The sequence below is a fragment of the Ursus americanus genome, chromosome 17 (genome assembly GCF_024610735.1).
Source record: "Ursus americanus isolate L20-20 chromosome 17, mUrsAme1.1.p, whole genome shotgun sequence".
NCBI classification, from domain to species: Eukaryota; Metazoa; Chordata; class Mammalia; order Carnivora; family Ursidae; genus Ursus; species Ursus americanus.
The window spans coordinates 9,580,639-9,598,959 of NC_142143.1; the positions used below are offsets into that span (position 1 = coordinate 9,580,639).

At 47.7% G+C, this 18,321-nt stretch overlaps 2 protein-coding genes across 3 annotated transcripts in view; one reads left to right on the top strand and one right to left on the bottom strand.

Moving 5' to 3' along the window:
• Positions 1-6: 6 nt before the first annotated feature.
• On the bottom strand, positions 7-14,235 carry CBY1 (chibby 1, beta catenin antagonist). 2 transcript variants are annotated; one of them, XM_045779994.2, is made up of 5 exons: positions 14,167-14,235; positions 8,159-8,274; positions 6,919-7,024; positions 6,717-6,835; positions 7-5,526 (listed from the first exon to the last, which is right to left on the bottom strand). In XM_045779994.2, exons 2-5 carry the CDS (start codon positions 8,234-8,236, stop codon positions 5,446-5,448), a joined length of 384 nt encoding a protein of 127 aa, XP_045635950.1. In that variant the 5' UTR covers positions 8,237-8,274; positions 14,167-14,235; the 3' UTR covers positions 7-5,445. The 2 variants fall into 2 exon arrangements, with proteins under 2 accessions (XP_045635950.1, XP_045635949.1); XM_045779993.2 differs by having other exon boundaries at positions 8,159-8,271; positions 14,167-14,232.
• A 224-nt stretch (positions 14,236-14,459) lies between these two features.
• Positions 14,460-18,321, top strand: part of FAM227A (family with sequence similarity 227 member A) — an 86,217-nt gene continuing 82,355 nt past the window's right edge. Inside the window, exons 1-3 of the mRNA XM_087868702.1 lie at positions 14,460-14,809; positions 16,392-16,507; positions 17,746-17,973. Coding sequence (XP_087724828.1) covers positions 17,832-17,973 — 142 coding nt within the window. The 5' untranslated portion in view covers positions 14,460-14,809; positions 16,392-16,507; positions 17,746-17,831. The remainder of the gene's footprint in view (positions 14,810-16,391; positions 16,508-17,745; positions 17,974-18,321) is intronic.

Consider the following 18,321-nt stretch of genomic DNA (forward strand, 5'->3'; position numbering starts at 1 on the left):
CCGAGTAAGAAATACCTTGGTCCAAGTACAGAGTCGCGGTGCTTCCGCGGTAATTCTCTTTGGTTTAGTGTGGGCCTAGAAACCTGCATTTTAATGAGCTCCCAGGGGTCACACTGCGACAAACAGCAATCCAGTCTCATTTCCCCGAGGGGTGTGTTATATGGTTGGAGTTAGGTATTTGGAGGTTTATTGGTCTTTTGGGAAAACATCGAGTGAACAGTACCAATGTACTAAGACAAAGTCAAGAGTTAGCACTTAAATACTTGAGTACCAGGTATTGTGTGTTGTGTACTCATTTAATCGTCACAGCAACCCACTGAGGTATGTACTATCGTCCCTGGTTTAGAAATGAGGAAGTTGAGGCACAGTATAGAGGTGCACGGGAAGTCTTTCTGGAGGATGGATTTCTACAAGTTCGCTGGCCAAAAAGTATGAACATTTAGTACTTTGCTAGATATTAGATAGTTGCCCTCGAAATTACATCATACACTTTCACAATTATAAATGGAAGTGTATCCATATTTTAATTTTTTGCTTTGCTGGATTAGATGCTTCTTTTTATAATGTGCCACACAGGTGTTTTGTTTTTTTTTTTAATTTTATTTATTTATTTGAAAGACAGCGCGTGCACAAGCAGGGGCGGGGGCAGAGGGAGAGGGAGAAGCAGATTCCCTGCTGAGCAGGCTGGACCCCAGGACCCTGAGATCATGACCTGAGCTGAAGGCAGACCCCTAACCGACTGAGCCACCCAGGTGCCCCTCACACAAGTTCTTAATACACGAGTAATTTGATAAACGCTTTGGCCAGCTGACCATGGAATCAGAATCTCAGGACTGAAGAGTCCAGGTCTCTGATGCAGGACCATGTCCTTCGTCCTATGCTTACATAAGGAGGGGCAGGTACGTTTGCACTTCCTCCTGTAACAATCCTTGGTCCTTTTCAGCTCCGAACAGGGCAGCACTCACTATAGAAAGTTTTTATGTCTCAAAAGGGTGCTTACTGTATTATTCCATTACATAAAGTTCAAAAACCGGCAAAACCAATCTTTGGTGTGGATTACTGATTCCCTTTGCATACATCGGAGGGAATATTTGGTAAGGGGCAGGAGAGTGGCTTCTGGGGTGTTGGTAAAGTATTCTTTCTTGACCAGGGTGGTGTTTACCTGGGATGTTCATTTTGGACAATCTATTAGCCTGTACACTTATGAATTACGCCTTTTTGCATTTGTTAAAATTATTTACGTTGGCTAGCGCTATATAAATACAAGGGCAGCTTAAGAGCCCAGTAATGATGGCTTTCAATTCTTTTGTGGGCTCTTTTAGGAAATGCTGGTAGTGTTGAGTCTTGAAGGGAGAGAAGGCAGTCTTTTTTTTTCTTTTTTCTTTTTTTAAGTAGGCTCCACACCCAACCTGGGGCTTGAATTCACAACCCTGAGATCAAGAGTTGCATACTCTACCAAGTGAGCCAGACAGGGGCCCCTAGAGAAGACAGTCTTACGTGGAAGGTACAGGCATTAATGCCTCCAAGTGGAAAGTCACAATACTAATGGGGAGACGTTTTAGGAAACCTTCAACCAACTAATTTTGTTTGTATTCACAAGAGCAATACATGATCTGAAAAAACAAAAAAACAACACCCTATTTTTAAGAATAAAAAAACTTTCGACCATTCTATCACTGTGGAGGGATAAAAAAAAAAAAAGGGAATCATACAGTACAGAGTATTAAAAGCCTTGGGAGAGATGCGATGGTCTAGAAAAGGCAGAGTGAGAAGGTAGCCCAGAGGCCAGGACCCTGTGGAATCAGACATTTAAAGGTCAGCGAGTACTTGCTGGCACTCGTAGACAGTAGACAGGTGGTTGCCAGGGGCTGGGGAGGGGAAACCGAAACCGATAACCAAAAAGGTAACAGTGCAGCTAGGGCAGCTACGACTTCTCCCCACAGCTGCTTGTTCTCAGAATGCTGTCTGCCACCATGTTTCTAGAAGATAATATTCATGCCTGACACCGTGATAACCAACTGTGAATTTAGTTGTTTTGCAGAAACTCAGGGTTTCATCCAGAAGCCAGCTGGACCCAGTCAGGACACTGATCTCCCTCCCCATAGAGCCCAACACAATGCGGTTAACCCTCCCTCACTTTGTAACCGCCTTTATCTGATTTTGAGTCACATAGCTCCTCTCCCGCTTTACTCAGACCTTTTTCCACTTGCTTTTAAAAACCCCTGGCCCTCCTGCTTCAGGGAGGCAGACTTGAAGCTTATCTTCCCAGCTCATTTGGCTACCAGAATAAACCCTTGCCTTACTGTACACTCGAGGTCTATCTCAGTGATCAGCTTCACCGCATGTCGGGCACTTGAACTTGGGTTCAGTTACAAAATGGGAAGTTACTCCTTGATGGGTAGAGTTTCAGCTTTATAAGATGAAGCGTCTGGAGACGGATGGTGGTGATGGGCGCACAACATTATGAATGTATTCGTTACCACCGAACTAATTAAAAATGGTAAATTTTACATTATGTGTATTTTGCCACGATAGAAAACATTTTAAAGACAAATAGAAAACAGGAACTAAAAGAAAAGAAAAGAAAAGAGATAGAGGGGAAGGGGAGCCTCAAGAGTTTCAAGGAGGAGCTGCTGGAGAGGAAGAAGGGAACTCAGAGAAGAGCGGCTTCACTGAAGGTTTCAAGGAGAGACGCTGAGAGGCAGCAAAGACGACGGAAGGCAAGAATGATGCCAGGCCAGGGGGCACTGTGGAAGGAAGGGTAAGGAGACAAGTAAAGGTGCTAACAAGTGAGTGTGGATGCCCCAGGCAGGTGCAGAGCTGACTATGCCGTCTAGATGGAGATGGGGTGTTCTAGAACCCCAGCCTCTGGCTCCTCTCCTACCCCATCCCTCAAGTCCACGATTTTGCCTTTCCTGTTTCTGTTCTGTCAGAATGTGAGATTGGTGATACAGCAGTTCTTGCTGTGGGTCAGTGGGCAGGCATAGATCCCTTTGAGAATCTTAGAAAAGCTGTAAGCCCTCCCATACAAAACAGACATTAGCCCGATCCGCACAACTGGCTGGTGGAGTCCCTTGCAGGCCTGTAGGACTAGATGACTCCCTCTGACTGCCTCTAATCCTCCCTCTGACTGCCTCTAAAGCCGCACTCACTCGCTGATGCCCCCAGAACTTTCGTGCAGCTCCCCAGTAACAGCTCCCACTAACCCAACACGCAGCGCAGAAATTGACAAAATTGTTGTGGTATCACAAGAGATAACGTCACACAGATGGCACTATGGCCCCTAAGTAGCAGGTTTGGTTCATAAAGACCTTGAAGGAGGAGGAATTTTAACCAGAGCCTGAAGGATGTATCTGACTAGAAAGGTAAGAACTTGAAAGTAGATAATATCTCGTTGGGAAAAATACAAGGGTTGGGGTGGTGAGATGTGGCCACCTTCCTCTTTTCTCCTTTCCCTTTTTCTCACATCCATCAGCGAACACAAATTGATCGGGACACCTGGGTGGCTGTCGGTTGAGCGTCTGATTCTTGATTTCAGCTCAAGCCATGATCTCAGGGTTGAAAGATCGATCCCCCCCCCGGGGGGGGGGATCAGGCTCTGTGCTCAGCAGGGACTCAGCTGGAGGTTCTCTCTCTCCCTCTGCCCCTCCCCAAGGCACACTCTAAAATAAATAAATCTTAAAAAAAACCTGATCATAACACTCCTCTGCTCAAACTCACCAGCAGCTTATTTCCCTTATCGCTCAAAATAAAAGTCCTCCTTCACTGCAGAACTGTCCCACATAACGGCTCCAGCCCTCTCTGGTGCCAGGGCGCTGTGGGAACCCACATTATTGTGACAACCAAACCTGCCCCTCATGATTCCCAAGGTTTCAGTCTGGGCTCCACCCCGTCCAGCTGTGTCACCTTGAGAGCAGCTCGTTTCTTCATCTAAAAGCAGGGGACGAGAACAAACCTGGATTCTATGAGATTTGGCAACAGGTGTCTGGCATCGAGGGCACTCAGTAGATCCTTGCTACGGATGCTGAGCCAGGAGCAAGCTAACTCGCCGCTGCTCCCATTAGGGGCAGCATTTACAGCCCATTTACATTTGTATCCTCTAATTTCTTCGGAGTTATTCTCCCCTTCATCAGAAAGTGAGCTTATGGGCTGGAACCTCTATCCATCTCCCCTGAGCTGGCCCATTAGAGGCCGTCCCCCAGCAGCCCCTCTCTTTCACCAGGAGCTGGGAGTCAGCAGGCTCTCACACCTCTGCTGTATGATCCTGGACCAGTTTCTGAACCTCCTGGAATCTGGTTCCTTACCTCTGAGGACACCTGCTGACAGTTCCAGCTTCACGGGGCTGAGCTGAGGGAGACAGGTGTAGGAGGGCAAGGTGCTGACCATCGTAGCCACTGCCAGGCTAAAGCTCTGGGCTCTGTCCCCATCGCAGTGCCCTCCCCCTTAACTTTGGGAGCTGGGTTCCCTCTGACTCCCTCCTCCAACCAGAGCAGCTTTGCTCTCACGAGGACTTAGGCAAGGACTCCCTCTCTAGGAATGCAGCCCCCCGCCCCGAACACTCGACTGCTTGACAACTTGGTCCCTGCCAGGTCTGACCTCGTCCCAAATCTCTGGAGGACTGCAGAGGAATTTGGGCAGAGAGACTGTTCCTGTCCCGGTCAGCCTCTGCGGATGCCCGGGAAGCGGGACTGCTTCTCGTGCAAGGGTGACATTTCCCCACAACTTAAAAACTGTCTCTGGGCAGCCAAACAGAAGCTTAGACTCCAGGCTCCCCTGACTTCTTCAAGAACTGCTGCTTTCATTTCTCGGTCACTTTGGCCACAGACAGATGACATACCAGCATTTAATTTTTTAGAAAGTAAACAGGAAAGTAGCACAAAAATAAGAGTGTTGCCATGGAAGGCTGGGGCTCGCCACCGCCACCGCCACCTTCGAGAAGCTGAAGCTAGGAGAGGGGGTGGATTCCGAGAACAATTATTCTTCAAAGAACAGAGAGAGTAGCCCCCTGGGGGTGGGGGCAGAGAACCGGGAGGGCTGTGCATCCGAGGCCCCCAACACAGGGCCCTTTGGAACTGCTGGTGCCACACCCCAAATGCCAGCGTGAGGGGTGACGCCATGACTCCAGCAGCTTCCGCAGCAGCATCAGGCCAGTGAGGCAGAACCTGGGAAGGCGCCTTCTTACGTGAAGTGACCACTGGACAGCACCCCAGGGCTCATTCCTGCTCCCCGCCCTGGCCTGGGGGTCGCGGTGTCCACCAGTATGTTGTACCTTCCTGCTGCACCCCCCCCCCCCGCCCCGAGCGGGCCAGGGTCTTTTGGCCCCGTTATATGACCCTTTCTCCCAGGACCTAATCCCCTAGTTCGGCTACAAAAAGCCCTCAGCCATGTCCCACTCCTCTGGTCGGTGGGCTTCTCCTTTTCTCCTAACGAATGTCTTCAGGGGCTTCATTTCCTCCTGCGGCTGACGCTCTTCAGCTCCTCCAATTCCTTCTCCATTAAGTGGGACTCGGCGGTGGTCTCAGACAGCTGAAAGGCAGGCAGCGGGCTGCTAGAAAGAAGGACCTTTCCGGGCTGTGTCACGTTTGCGAGGGCAGCTCCGTGCACTGGGGGAAGGCCCCCTGGCCTCTCTCTCACACCCTCCACCATGGGAACCCCTTGGGGAACCCCCAGGGCCTCTCCGTCACAGTCCACCCTCACAACATTCTGGTCACCTAGGATTGCGCGGCATTCACTGCCTTAAAGACAGCAGGCCTCAGGGGATGAAAATGGCGGACAGTGGGCCATCCTGAGGCTAAGAATTAGGGTCTGAGTTGTTTCTGAGCTATAGCTCCCAGAATGGTGATTAGGGGGAAAAGTACTTGAAAAAGAATGCCACTTTCCTCCTTAGGATCTTTCAATGGACTTTAGGTGGAAGATATTCAGGACAGGGACAGAAACTTTACTCTCCAAAGTACAGGTAGGCTTACCGTGGAAAAAAAGCTACACTTCTGATCAATTCTCTGTTCCAAGTGCTTTACTTAGCTTATTAACTCAGTACAAGGATCCTATTCTGGTGCCCATTTCACTGATGAAGAAACTAAATTTCGACACACGGAGCAGTGAATTAATTTGCTGAAGTCACAAAGCCAGTGGCGGAGCTGCACAAGGAACCAGGCGGGTTGGCTCCAGAACGCGTGACAGCAAGGGGTCTCCTGCGTCCCGGTCAGCTCTCACCTGCAGCCCCAGCCCAGCAGCCTGCAGGGTCTTTCGCAGCCACGAGAAGCCGAGACTGGCACAGAGCGTGCTTCTCAGCTGGTCCGCGCTCGCATGATGTGGGACACCTCCAAGCCACGGGCAGACTGTCCGCCTTCCTGGAATGCCTTCATCCCATCCCCCACTCCTCCCTTTAGCCTTCCACATTTAGCTCAAATATCCCTTCCTCTGACACCCTCCGGACACGACAGAATGACTGTCTCTCTGTCCTGTGCTGACGCCCGGGCCGACGCAGACTCCAACCGTGGCTCTCCCCAGGAGGCCCTGCTGCTGTGTTTACTGCCCACCTCCCTGCTAGACCGGGAGCCCCTGAGAGCAGGGACGCTGTCTGATTTGGATCTTCGGGTTCAAAGCAACTGACCCAGGGCCAGCAGGTCCTCAGAGGGATCAGCTGGATGGAATGACCCGCGGTGGAGCCTCCCCCCAAGGAAAGCCTAGGCGACCCTTCCCATCGCCCTCCTCACCATGTCCAGCAGGATGTCCACCTTTAGCCGCAAGAGGTTGTTCTCTTCCTCCAACTGCTGGTTCCGCCGGCGGAGGCGCTGAGCCTCCCTCCTGTCCACGCCGCCACTAATCCCCGTCTCTGGTGGAAGGACAGAAGTGGCAGTTACGCGGGGGCTTTGCTCCCACCGTCTCGGCAGACACCACGGCAGGACATCAGCCCACCTGCTATCCACTGGCCATTTTCAAACTTCAGGCTTTGCCCCGCCAGGTTCATAGTGGGGGTTCCGTAGTCGAGGCCCAGCTCCACCTCCCGGGTTGACCGATCCAGCTGTGGACGAGACACCGCCTGGGGCTTCAGGAAGCACGTGCACACCAGTCCCCACACCTCCCCAGCTAACTGTGTGACCCCAGCCACTCATTTCTTTTCTCTGACCATCACTGGGCACATTTCGTAACTTTTGTTCAAAGTCAGAAAATCCAATAAGGTACAACAAAAACTTCTAAGCTCCAAGAAGAAACCTCCCATTTTATTATACATGTTTTCCAGAAAAACTTTATATGCCGAAATCTGAATTATTTGACATCTGCTGGGCACTTCACAGTTTGAAAAATCCTACTATAGGGGCGCCTGGGTGGCTCAGTCATTAAGCGTCTGCCTTCAGCTCAGGGCGTGATCCTGGCATTCTGGGATCGAGCCCCACATCAGGCTCCTCTGCTGGAAGCCTGCTTCTTCCTCTCCCACTCCCCCTGCTTGTGTTCCCTCTCTCGCCGGCTGTCTCTCTCTCTGTGTCAAATGAATAAATAAAATCTTTAAAAAAATAAATAAAATAAATAAATAAATAAATAATCCTACCATAGATTTTTAATAAAGTAGAAAATCCTTTTTAGAGGTAATAACCCCCTACGTTGTTATCCCTTGCTTACCAGGGAGCTCTACAGGTCACAGAAAAGGCATGAAATGCTAACCACCCGATCCAGGAGCTGCAACATACCCTTGAATGCCCTTAATGGTGGCAAAACATCACCCTTTAAGAATGAATTTGATTCTCAGACACGATTAAAACCAATTCCTGGCCAAGTCTTGGGAATAAAGCAAAGGCAAGTTGGATAATACCATTTGGAGCCAAAAATTATCCTGAGATCAACTGTCTTACTAGGTTCTTGAACATGCTCTGATGGTGATTTCCAAACAAGAGTTAAAAGAAAATATTTTTTAAGTTTATTTATTGAAGTAATCTCTACACCCAACGTGGGGCTCACTCCCCGATCAAGAGTTGCACACTCTTCTGACTGAACCAGCCAGGTACCCCCGGGGTTAAAACTGTTTTTAGCAGTAGCAATACTATGAATTAGAAGGATGTCCTCCTTACAAGGATGCCTCTGGAGGACCACTTCCCATCAGAGACCAGGCCTGATGCTCCAGTCCCCGCACACTGGGATGGGCCCCAGTGGTGATACTCACGTTATGCAGGTTGGAGAGAGAAGCGGACTTCCGAGGGGGCGTCTTCTTGGGACTGAACGTATTTCCAAAGAGAGGCATCGTTGGCCTGATGAAGGGAAGGTCGATGCTCCCTTCTACTGTCAGAAAAAGTCACAAACAGATGGGTCAATGACCTTATGCCCCCGTCCTCAAATCATGAAAACATACATCTTACTACGTGGCTCTTCACAATCCTGGTGATGGCACCCATGTGTTGAGAGCTCACTAGGGAGAATGCTCAATGAGCCCCTTGCGTGAGACCCCTCGACTCTCACACCCCCCCTTTGTTTACTCCTCTTGTTATCCCCACGGAACAGCTGAGGTTTAGAAAGACTAAGGCCCTGGGGCGCCTGGGTAGCGCAGTCGTTAAAGCGTCTGCCTTCGGCTCAGGGCGTGATCCTGGTGTACCGGGATCGAGTCCCACATCAGGCTCCTCTGCTATGAGCCTGCTTCTTCCTCTCCCACTCCCCCTGCTGTGTTCCCTCTCTCGCTGGCTGTCTCTCTCTGTCAAATATATAAATAAAATCTTTAAAAAAAAAAAAAAGAAAGACTAAGGCCCTAAGTGGGCACTAGCATTTCAGTGCAGGGCTGTGGGGTTCTCCAGTTTTGTCACCACGGGTTAGTGCCTAACCTGCCTGTTTCAAGTTTTGTCATACAAGGTGATATCACCAGATTTACAGTCAAGAGCAGGGAATGCCATCCTGCTTGTTCCTGGATGCTGGTGAGAATCACACGTGGGTCAAGAGGCCCTGCACAGAGTCCATTTGAAAGAAACGAAGCTCTATTGATCCTTCACGTCCAGAGAATGGTGCCCCTTGCTCAGTCCTGTCAGAAGGTCACCTGTCCTGTGTGGCAGGTGAGGTGTCCCGTGGAAGGAGGAGGCCGAGCACATGGCAGGGCTAACACTACCACACATCTGCTTTCAGCAGATTGTAACCCAGTGAAGTAGGTTTACTGACACTGCCCATTTGGGGGGCTGGGGGGTGTTCGTATATTTATGTGTAACACAGAAAAGCATAGATTGTAAATGGATTGCTTCATGAATTTTGACCACACCTGCACAGCCCCCCCACCCCTGTGCAGCCACCCTCCAGATCGGGATACAGAGCATGTCATCACCCTGCAAACCTCGCCCAGCAGCTTTATATCCATGGATTCATGCAGGAGGTCTTCCTCTGGGTCTGGTTTCTTTCACTCGATATGTTTGTGAGACTGGTCTGTGTTCTGTGCAGCTAGAGTTTGTTCGTTCACATTGCAGTGAAATAGTCTACCGAGCGAGTGGACATTTGGATTGTTTTCAGTTTTTGTCAATTAGAAACAGTAATATTAAGAATATGCCTGGACATGTACTTCTGTACACGTAAGTATACTTCTCTGATTCTAGATCCGGGGGTGGAATTCTGGAACTGTCGAGCATTCATATGTTCAGCTGTAGTAGATACTGCTAAATGGTTTTCCAAAGTGGGTGAACCAATTTATATGTCCTACCAACAGTGTACAAAGTTTTGAACTTTGGGCATTTCTTTTTTTTATCTATTCTGGTAGGTATGCAGTTGTACCACACCGTGTGCTTGAACTGCTTTTTCCCAATAAGTAATTAAATTGAGCACCTTTTCATATACTCATCAGACATTTAGATACCCACTTTTGTGACATGCTTGTTCAAGTCTTTTGCCACTTTTCTACTGGGTTTTCTATCATTTTCTTGTTGATTTGTAAGGGCTCTTTATATATGCTGAATATTAAGTCCTTTGTTGTAGAGAAAGAATGATATTTGAAAATATTTTCGCCCAATCTGGGACTTGTCTTCTTGCTTTCTTATTGGTTTCTTTCTGATTAAAGATGTTCTTAATTTTAATGAAATCTATCAATTTGATTTAATGATTAGTGTTTTATATCCTATTTAAGAAATTTTTGCATACTCCAAGATCATATTTTCATATATATAACCTTCTGCAAATTTTATTGTTTTAGCTTTCACATTTAGAACTATGATTCCTCTGGAATTAATTTTTGTATAAGGTGTGAGACAGAGGTCAAGGTTCATTTCTTCCCAGATATTATCCAATTTTAACTTATAATACACAAGTAGTTTAAAAAGATTCCTTCTAAGAAACTGTAGACTGAAGATAACCATAACAAAAGCACAAATGAACAGAAGGAAACAAAGCTCTCAATTTTCCTACTCCAACGTATAAAATCTTCCTCCACCACATTATGAGATAGAAACAGTGATGAACTGGATGCCTGGGTGGCCCAGTCGGTTAAGCATCTGCCTTCGATTCAGGTCATGATCTCAGGGTCTGGGATCAAGCCTGACATCAGGCTCCCTGCTCAGCAGGGAGTCTGCTTCTCCCTCTCCCTCTGCCCCTCCCCTTACTTGTGTGTGCTCCCTCTCCCAAATAAATAAAATCCTATTTAAAAAATGAATTAATCACATCTGACAAGAAGCTGGCCAAAAAAAAGAGAACTTCTCAAGACCATTTGAAACAAGGTTTGTATCAACTATCATTGAAAGATAACTCATTGTATGAATCCATCACAATTAGGACGACATGCACTCAATGAGAACGTGACGAAAAACCATGCTATCATCAGTGATGCAGAAATTAATGTCACTAAAATTAATGATAAAAGTCTAGAAGCTTCTTTGGAGGTTTCACAATATAAAATACAGAAGTTCATGTCTGTATGATTTATAAATAAATAAAAATAAAGATATTTGGAGCAGGTGTACTCATGAGAAGTTCATTGGTGTGTATTTGTAATTAAAAACAGAGTAGACCCACAACCTGGGGGATGGCATTTGGGCCTGGGCACAACACGAGGACTTGGACAAAGCAAAATGCTTCCAGCTTGGTAGTGGATGGGACAGCAGTGGGGACTAAGATGCTGAGGGAGGCTGAAGCTGCGTGACCGTGTCATTCAAAACAGTGGAAGGGCCTGGCATTGTTTCTGCTGGAGAAAAGTAAAAGGGTGGAAGAGGGAAGACAATCTGATGTCTGTAGAGGGCAGAACAAGAATGAAACGGGAACATCTGGGAAGAAAGAGTTTAACTCCAAAAAGAAAAGAGCACAGTAACACAAACTTGTATCACTCTCTGCACAGCCACCAGGGCCCAATGCTGAGCACGCTTCATAGATTTCTTTTATTCCTTGCAGCAACCCCATCAGGTAGGTATTTTCCTATCCTTATCAGAGATGAGAAAACTAGGGCGTGGAGAAGTTAGCCAATTTTCCCAAGGTCCACAACCATGGTCAGTTGGCTAAAGGTATATATCAAATTACCCCTGTATTAATAATGAGTGGGGTACATCATAAAAAGAAGCATTTTCATCCACCATATTGGCAAAACTTAAAAGATGAATAATATCCAAGGCTGGTGAGGGTGTGGAGAAAAAGACACTTCCGTTTTCTTTAGGTGGAAACATAAGATGCTGTCATTTTCCCAGTTAGGCAAAACCTAGTAAAATTTTAAATGTGCATACTTTTTGGCCCCCAAATCTTCTAAAAACTTATCCTCCAGAAAGAACTGGACATGTACATACAAATGTTCCCTACTGTTGGTAAAATAAAAAGTATTTTATTTTGGAAAAATAAAAAGCAATCCAAAATGCCCACCAATGGATGGTACAGCCAAATCCATTGTAGCACATTCTTATAATGGAATGCAACAGGACAAGTAAAAACAATGAGGCAGCTGTGTATGGACTGACCTGGAAAGACCTCCAACACACTCTAAACATTAAGAAAGCAAGATGCAGAACAGTGTGTATACTATAATGTCATAAGAGAAGACAGAAAAGGGGGGGGAAGGCAAGAATATAGGTGTATACATTAAAAAATAGAAAAAATTCTGGAAAGATACACCAAACAGCTCACTGTGGTTAAATGTGGGAACGGGAGTAGGATGATGGCTTTAGTGAAATCATCATTGTATAGGTAAAAAGTGGTCAAGTGGTAGTAATTTCATATGTTATAATATCAAACTATATTAAAGAAATATACTTCTGGGGGTGCCTGGGTAGCTCAGTCAATTAAGCGGTTGCCTTCTGCTCTGGTTATCATCTCCAGGTCCTGGGATCGAGCCCCATGTCAGGCTCTCTGCTCAGCGGGGAGTCTGCTGCTCCCTCTGCCCCTCCCCCTACTCGTGTTCTTTCTCTCTCTCAAATAAATAAATAAAATCTTCTTAAAAATAAAAAAATTTAGGGGCGCCTGGGTGGCTCAGTCCTCAGGTCATGGGATTGAGCCCCGCATCGGGCTCCCTGCTCTGCTGGGAGCCTGCATCTTCCTCTCCCACTCCCCCTGATGTGTTCCCTCTCTGGCTGGCTGTCTCTCTCTGTCAAATAAATAAATACAATCTTTAAAAAAATAAAAATTAAATTAAAAATTAAAAATAAATAAATAAAATTTAAGAAAGAAATATACTGGGACGCCTGGGTGGCTCAGTTGGTTGAGCGGTTGGCTTCGGCTCTGGTCATGATCTCTGGGTCCTGGAAGGGTCCAGGGTTTGAGGCCCACATCGAGCTCCTTGCTCAGCAAGGAGCCTGCTTCTCCCTCTGCCTGCCGCTCCCCCTGCTTGTGCTCTCTCTTACTCTCTCAAATAAATAAAATCTTTTAAAAATTAAAAAAAAAAACACGAAATATACTTCTGGATTTAATAAATTACTACAATGATGTTAATTATTAAAAAACAAAACAAATGAATAAAAAACAACTAAAAAGCAGCCCCTGCCCTTCCAAACACCTGGAAACATCTGAAGGAAAAATACTTGGCCAAGTTGTTCTTGCAAAGCCTGCAACTGTGCTAAGAGTACTACACATAAGCATATTACTTGGACACAACAGACCAAGTACCAGGTCTGGCTCTGCCCCTCAACTGCATGCTAAACCCTGGCCAAGTTACTTTCTTTCTCAGGGTTTTAACAGGGGCACTTCCCTCATGACCTCATTAATTCTCATAACCCTTAAGCAGAGAACTATCATCCATATATTACAGTGGAGGAAAAGGAAGTGTCTGGACGAGATGCTTTTTAAGTCTTATCCAATAATACACAAACATCTTTGGCTTAGACCCTAAGATTCTGGAACTTTGGGTGGACCCAGAGGTCCCAGCTGAGCCCCTTGGCCCAAAGCAGCTGACTCTCTAGTGAAACTGGAGAAAGAGAAAGAGGGCTCAGTTCTAAGAAAGTGAAGGGAGTACATCTGGGTTCCAGTCATGTCTCAGCCGCTCAGCCCCACTGGGACCCCAGAACTTAATTGTCTTTGGGCCTCAAGCTTCTCTATTTGTAAACAGGGATAACAAGAGTACCCACTTACAGGTTGTTACAGTGCTTTATAAAAAGCCGTGGCATTTGATGCTCACAACTCTGAGAAATAGATCGAGGTAAGTATGTCCCAGGCAAAAGATCAGACAACTGCGGTTTAGAGAAGTAACTTGTCCCCAGTCACACGGTGGGAAGGTGGTGGAATTGGGCTTCAAATAAGCTCTACTCCTCTGCGCTGATAATAATCACTTCATCGCTGCGCAATGCTTTACAGTGTGCAATGGGCCATAAAATACATTATCCTATTTTAATCTAACAAGAAGCTGAGGCAGCAGTTTTTGGCTTTCACTGGATTCTCAAAGAGTTCAGAGCTAGTCCAGTACGCGCCGGGCAGATACTCGGCCACCCCGGGCCGCTGGATTCAACTAACGGTAAAGAACAAACGTTCACACGCACGCCCTTTAATCCTCTTCGCAGCCGATTTACGGGGAGGAATTACAATCCCAGTTTACAATCGAGGAAACCCACTTCGAGAAGGGCGGTGACGGGCCTGGAGTGAACACAGCCTCCGCCCAGTCCCCCGAACCCGGGCCGCTCCAACTGCTGGAAAGCCCCGAGTCCCCTAGGAAACGCCCGGGCGTCCCACCCCTCCTCGGGCCCTGCGGCGCCGCTGTGCTCAGACCTAGCGCGTCCCAGAAGCCCAGGTCCAAACGCACAAGTATACCTGCCGGAAACCGCCTGCAGGGGTTCGCGTCACCCGCCGCGACCACGACTCCGGCGCTGCTCCGCCCCCCTCCACCTGTGCGCGCACGCGCATCCCCGCCCCGGACTCTACCATCGCCGGAGGTGGGGGGTGCCCGGCGCGGTGGGGTGCACAACGGAAGTCTATGCGAGCCCCAGAAACGCTTGAGGACTGCCCTCGGTATAGTAAAGAGACTCCGGAGGGAATGTCTCCTGGAGTCACTTACATTCCCCGTGCTATGGACTGGGAAGAGGAACTACACTCTCCCTCCCCACAAACCCATTGGTCTGGTCTCCCCAGCCACCTGGGGCCGTCACCGTGGTAACGGCGTGTAGCGGACGCGGCGGCTGCTCAGCGCGGTTCCATTGTTGTGGGAAAGGTGGAAGTAGTGACTGCGCCTGGCGTTGCCTTGGGAACGCCAGGACTCACAGTAGCAAAATGGGCCTCTCCCCGACGCCCCTCCTCCTCCTCTTCCTCCTCCCCGACCACAAAGCAAAGGGCACCCCTTCCTGGTGGATGTGGGGGCAACAGGTGTCGGATGTCCCATCCAGAACTTTGCGGGGTCCGCTGAAGGACCCGTGGCGGAACCGGCCCCAAGTTCGTCTGATTCCGCCGGTGTCTTCAGGTAAGACGTACAGACGATGACCGCCCTGCCCTCTTCCGCAGACTGCCACCTCCCCCAAGTCCCGACACTGATCGGCTTTTAAAAGCAGGGGAAACTGAGGCCCAGGGACCACTTCCAGGTGGCGCAATGAGCAAGGGCAGCAGATCTCCTGAAGTCCTAACAGTGTGTATTATTGGTTCCATTTGAAAAATAAACAAACTCAGAGCCATTCAAGGGATGTTTATTGGGTGCCTAGTGAGTGCACCAGGTCATCCATCCATCCAGTGAGGGCCAGATCCCATGGGCCTCCGGCTGCAAGTACAATTTTCTTCCAACTACACCTCAGTGCATTAAAAAGGGGAGCGGTCTATGTTCTAGAACCAAACTGCGCGGTCTAATCTAGCACTCTCCAGTGGAAACATATGGGGGCCACATGTGTCTTTTAGAATTTTCTAGTAACCATATTTTAAAGATTAAAAAAAAAAAATCAGGTTATATTAATTTGAGTATTTTATTTAACTCCGTGTGTCCCAAATATTATCATTTCAACATATAATCAATGTTAACATATAATCATTTCAACATATAATCAACTGCTTCAGTTTTTAAGTTTAAATGAATTAAAATTAAAATTTCAGTTCTTCAGTCACACTAACCAGATTCCAAGGGCTCAGCTGTCATATGTGGTTAGTGGCTACTGTGACACACAGATCTAGCCTTTTCCTACCTTTCTACACTTGCTCCCCTCTGCTTGGATGATATTTCCTCCTCCCCTTTATCTAATTAACTCCGGCTCTTCCTTCAAGCCTTGACTAGATCCAAACCCAGTATCAGTTCATCTCATAGCACTGCATTCCTCCCTTCAAAGCAGTGGTTGCAGTTATAATTCACAACTATTTATATAATCTGATTATCGCATGTCTCCCCTCGTTGACATAAGCTCCATTAAGGCAGGGATCAAGTCTGGCTTAGGTCAGCACCCTGTCCCCAGTAAGTGTGCACTGGTGGCTTGGTGTTGGGCACTCAGTAAGTCGTCATTGAGTGGCTGAAGTTTAAACTGAACAAAAGTCTGATTCCAAAGTCAGCATCATTTTAACTTATGTAAACATGCTTGAAATTGTTTAACATGTTAACTTTAAACGGGGGACATTCAAATGTCAGCTCTCAGAATATGTGCTGTATGAGGGCGGAATGTTTGTTATTTTTCCACTCGTCTACCCCCAACACAGCACAGTGAGACCCACAGGGTAGATATTCAGCAAGTTCGTTTTCTCCTCCATCCGTTTTTCCTCCCCAAGAGTGATGGTAAAAGCTTTTCAAGTTTCAGAGAATACCTAAAAGGGTATGATGAAAAATTCAGAAGAAAACAGAGTGTAGATTTTAAACATTTCTTTTAAGAGCCACAATAATAGCCAATTCTTCCATTAGGCATGAGTAAGAATGTCAAGTTAAAGGAAGAGGCTTCTTGACAGAGTCGCCCTAAGCCTGCTTCTCAGAGAACATGCCATAGTTTTGCAGTCCTGCTGGGGAGTGGGTAGGAGGAAAGTGAGAAGCCCTGAAATGCACCTGCCTCTTCCTTACCCTCTCCCCCTTGCCTACATAGAGAAAGGCTAGGACCTGGAAGGAGGAAATAGTATTGACCTGGGCCTGGGACAGCCTTTCCTGCCGTCCAGCTGACTTGGGACAGCCCCAAGCTTCTGCGGACTAGAAAGAAGAACGGTGAGTGAGTCTAAAATGGAATCAAATATTGAGTGTACCTAATCCCTGGGGATTAACTTGCCTAATGCAGAAAGATGTGGAAGCAAATAATTCCAGTTCAGAATTGTAATTACAGTGGTATAATGGAGAGATGAAAGCAGAATCCTGAATTTCCCAAGGGGGAGGGGTCACTAATGGCCTGGACTAATTCAAGAAGGTTTTCTAAAAGAGGGGCACGTGGGTGGCTCAGTCGGTTAAGTGTCTGACTCTTGATCACAGCTCAGGTCTTGATCTCAGGGTCATGAGTTCAAGCCCTGGGTTGGATCCCATGCTAGGCATGGAGCGTACTTAAAAAGAGAAAAAACAAACTGTTTATAAAAGGTTTTCCAGGAGATATATCATGTGGGATGAGCACGGACTAGAGGGAACCGCGTGTAAAAAGCCATAGAGGCACCAAGAGCATGGCAGAGTAGGGACCAGGAGGAAGGGCAAAGGGGCAGGCATAGAGAATGCAGGGCTGGGGAAAGGCAGAGCAGAAGGCGGGAGCCCAAGGAGAGGAAAAGACAATGTGGTGAGCCCCTGGGGTAATTCTCGCACTAAACTACCTTTGCTCTCTCCTTCCATCACATATGAGCTTCCTGAGGGCCGATCTGAGTCTTTTACTTCATTAGAACCAGGCCTGTGCCCCTGGGCTCTGGCCACGGAAAAGCCACAGGTGGAAGTATGAACTCCTGGCCAATAAGCCAGGATCCAGGAGAGCAGTCCAGCCAGAGAGTTCTGAAGCCAGGAGGAAGAGTAGTGATGGGGCCAGTTTTCTGGGAAGGAGCAGGAAGCCTCAGGTGGGTCAGGGCCCTCATGCTGAGGAGATGGGCCCAGGGTCTTAGAATCCTGGCATCTGAGAGCTGAGAAGGGTCTTAGGAAACGAATCCAAATCTCTGGCTTGGCAGGTGAGTCTCAGAGAGACGGGGGTTTGGTTTCCTTTCTAACTTGGAAACTGGTATGCTGGGTGGCCTGGAGCCCTGGCCTTTTAATCACTCTAGTCTCCTTAGTTGAAAAACTAAAACAATATTCAAGGGAAACGGGATGGCAGTGGTCGGGGGGGGAGCATCAACAGGAAAGGAACAGTAAATATGCCTGAAATCCCTCAGAAGGGCTTGTCAGACAATGGGCTCCGCTCCCCACGTGGCACGTAGCACGTTTTACCAGGTGAGCGCGGGTTGTGTTTTCTAAGGTGGTTCTATGCTCTGTGTGATTTCCAGGAGGCTGCCTGAACAAGACTGGAGTAGGAAATGGGAGGCTCTTAAGTGGACACTCCCTGTTTTGTCCGTTTCCAAGAAACTGGACAATGGATCATTTCAGGAACATGGATGTCATCAATGTCACTGCCTTGCCAATGGTGCCAGTGGATGAGCACCTGACTGTGCCCCTCGTGGCACGGAATGCGGCAAAGAATGCCCTGAGGAAGAGTCTGGAGGACAACCCGCCCTGTATCCTTCCATGATGCTGTCTATAGTCCAGGCCAAGTGCACCTGCCACAGAGCTAGGACCCGTGCCTGCGTCCATGACACGCACGATCAGGCCCTTTCCTTATGTGCTCGTTCGTTGTTTTCAATCAGTTAAGCCCTACCTGTCCTCTAAAAGAATCTGAGACTGTGACGGATCGTGTGATTTGAGTTTATTGTACTAGGATAATCAGAAAGGGCCCCAGAGGAAGAAATATTTGTGGAAAGAATAGGGAAGAAATTGTCTCATTCTTTCTCTTCTGCCTTCCAAAGAATTACAGATAGCAACTAAGAAGCCCCACTGTAGCCCCCTTTGCCCCCAGATCAGTGAGC

What these genes read in the sequence shown, in the direction of transcription:
- CBY1 (XM_045779994.2), bottom strand. Translation starts at nt 8,236, where the DNA reads ATGCCTCTCTTTGGAAATACGTTCAGTCCCAAGAAGACGCCCCCTCGG. An exon ending in AAATGGCCAGTGGATAGCAG is followed by an intron (nt 6,836 to 6,918) that starts GTGGGCTGATGT and finishes TCCTTCCACCAG; the next exon opens with AGACGGGGATTAGTGGCGGC. An exon ending in TGGACATCCTGCTGGACATG is followed by an intron (nt 5,527 to 6,716) that starts GTGAGGAGGGCG and finishes CCTGCCTTTCAG; the next exon opens with CTGTCTGAGACCACCGCCGA.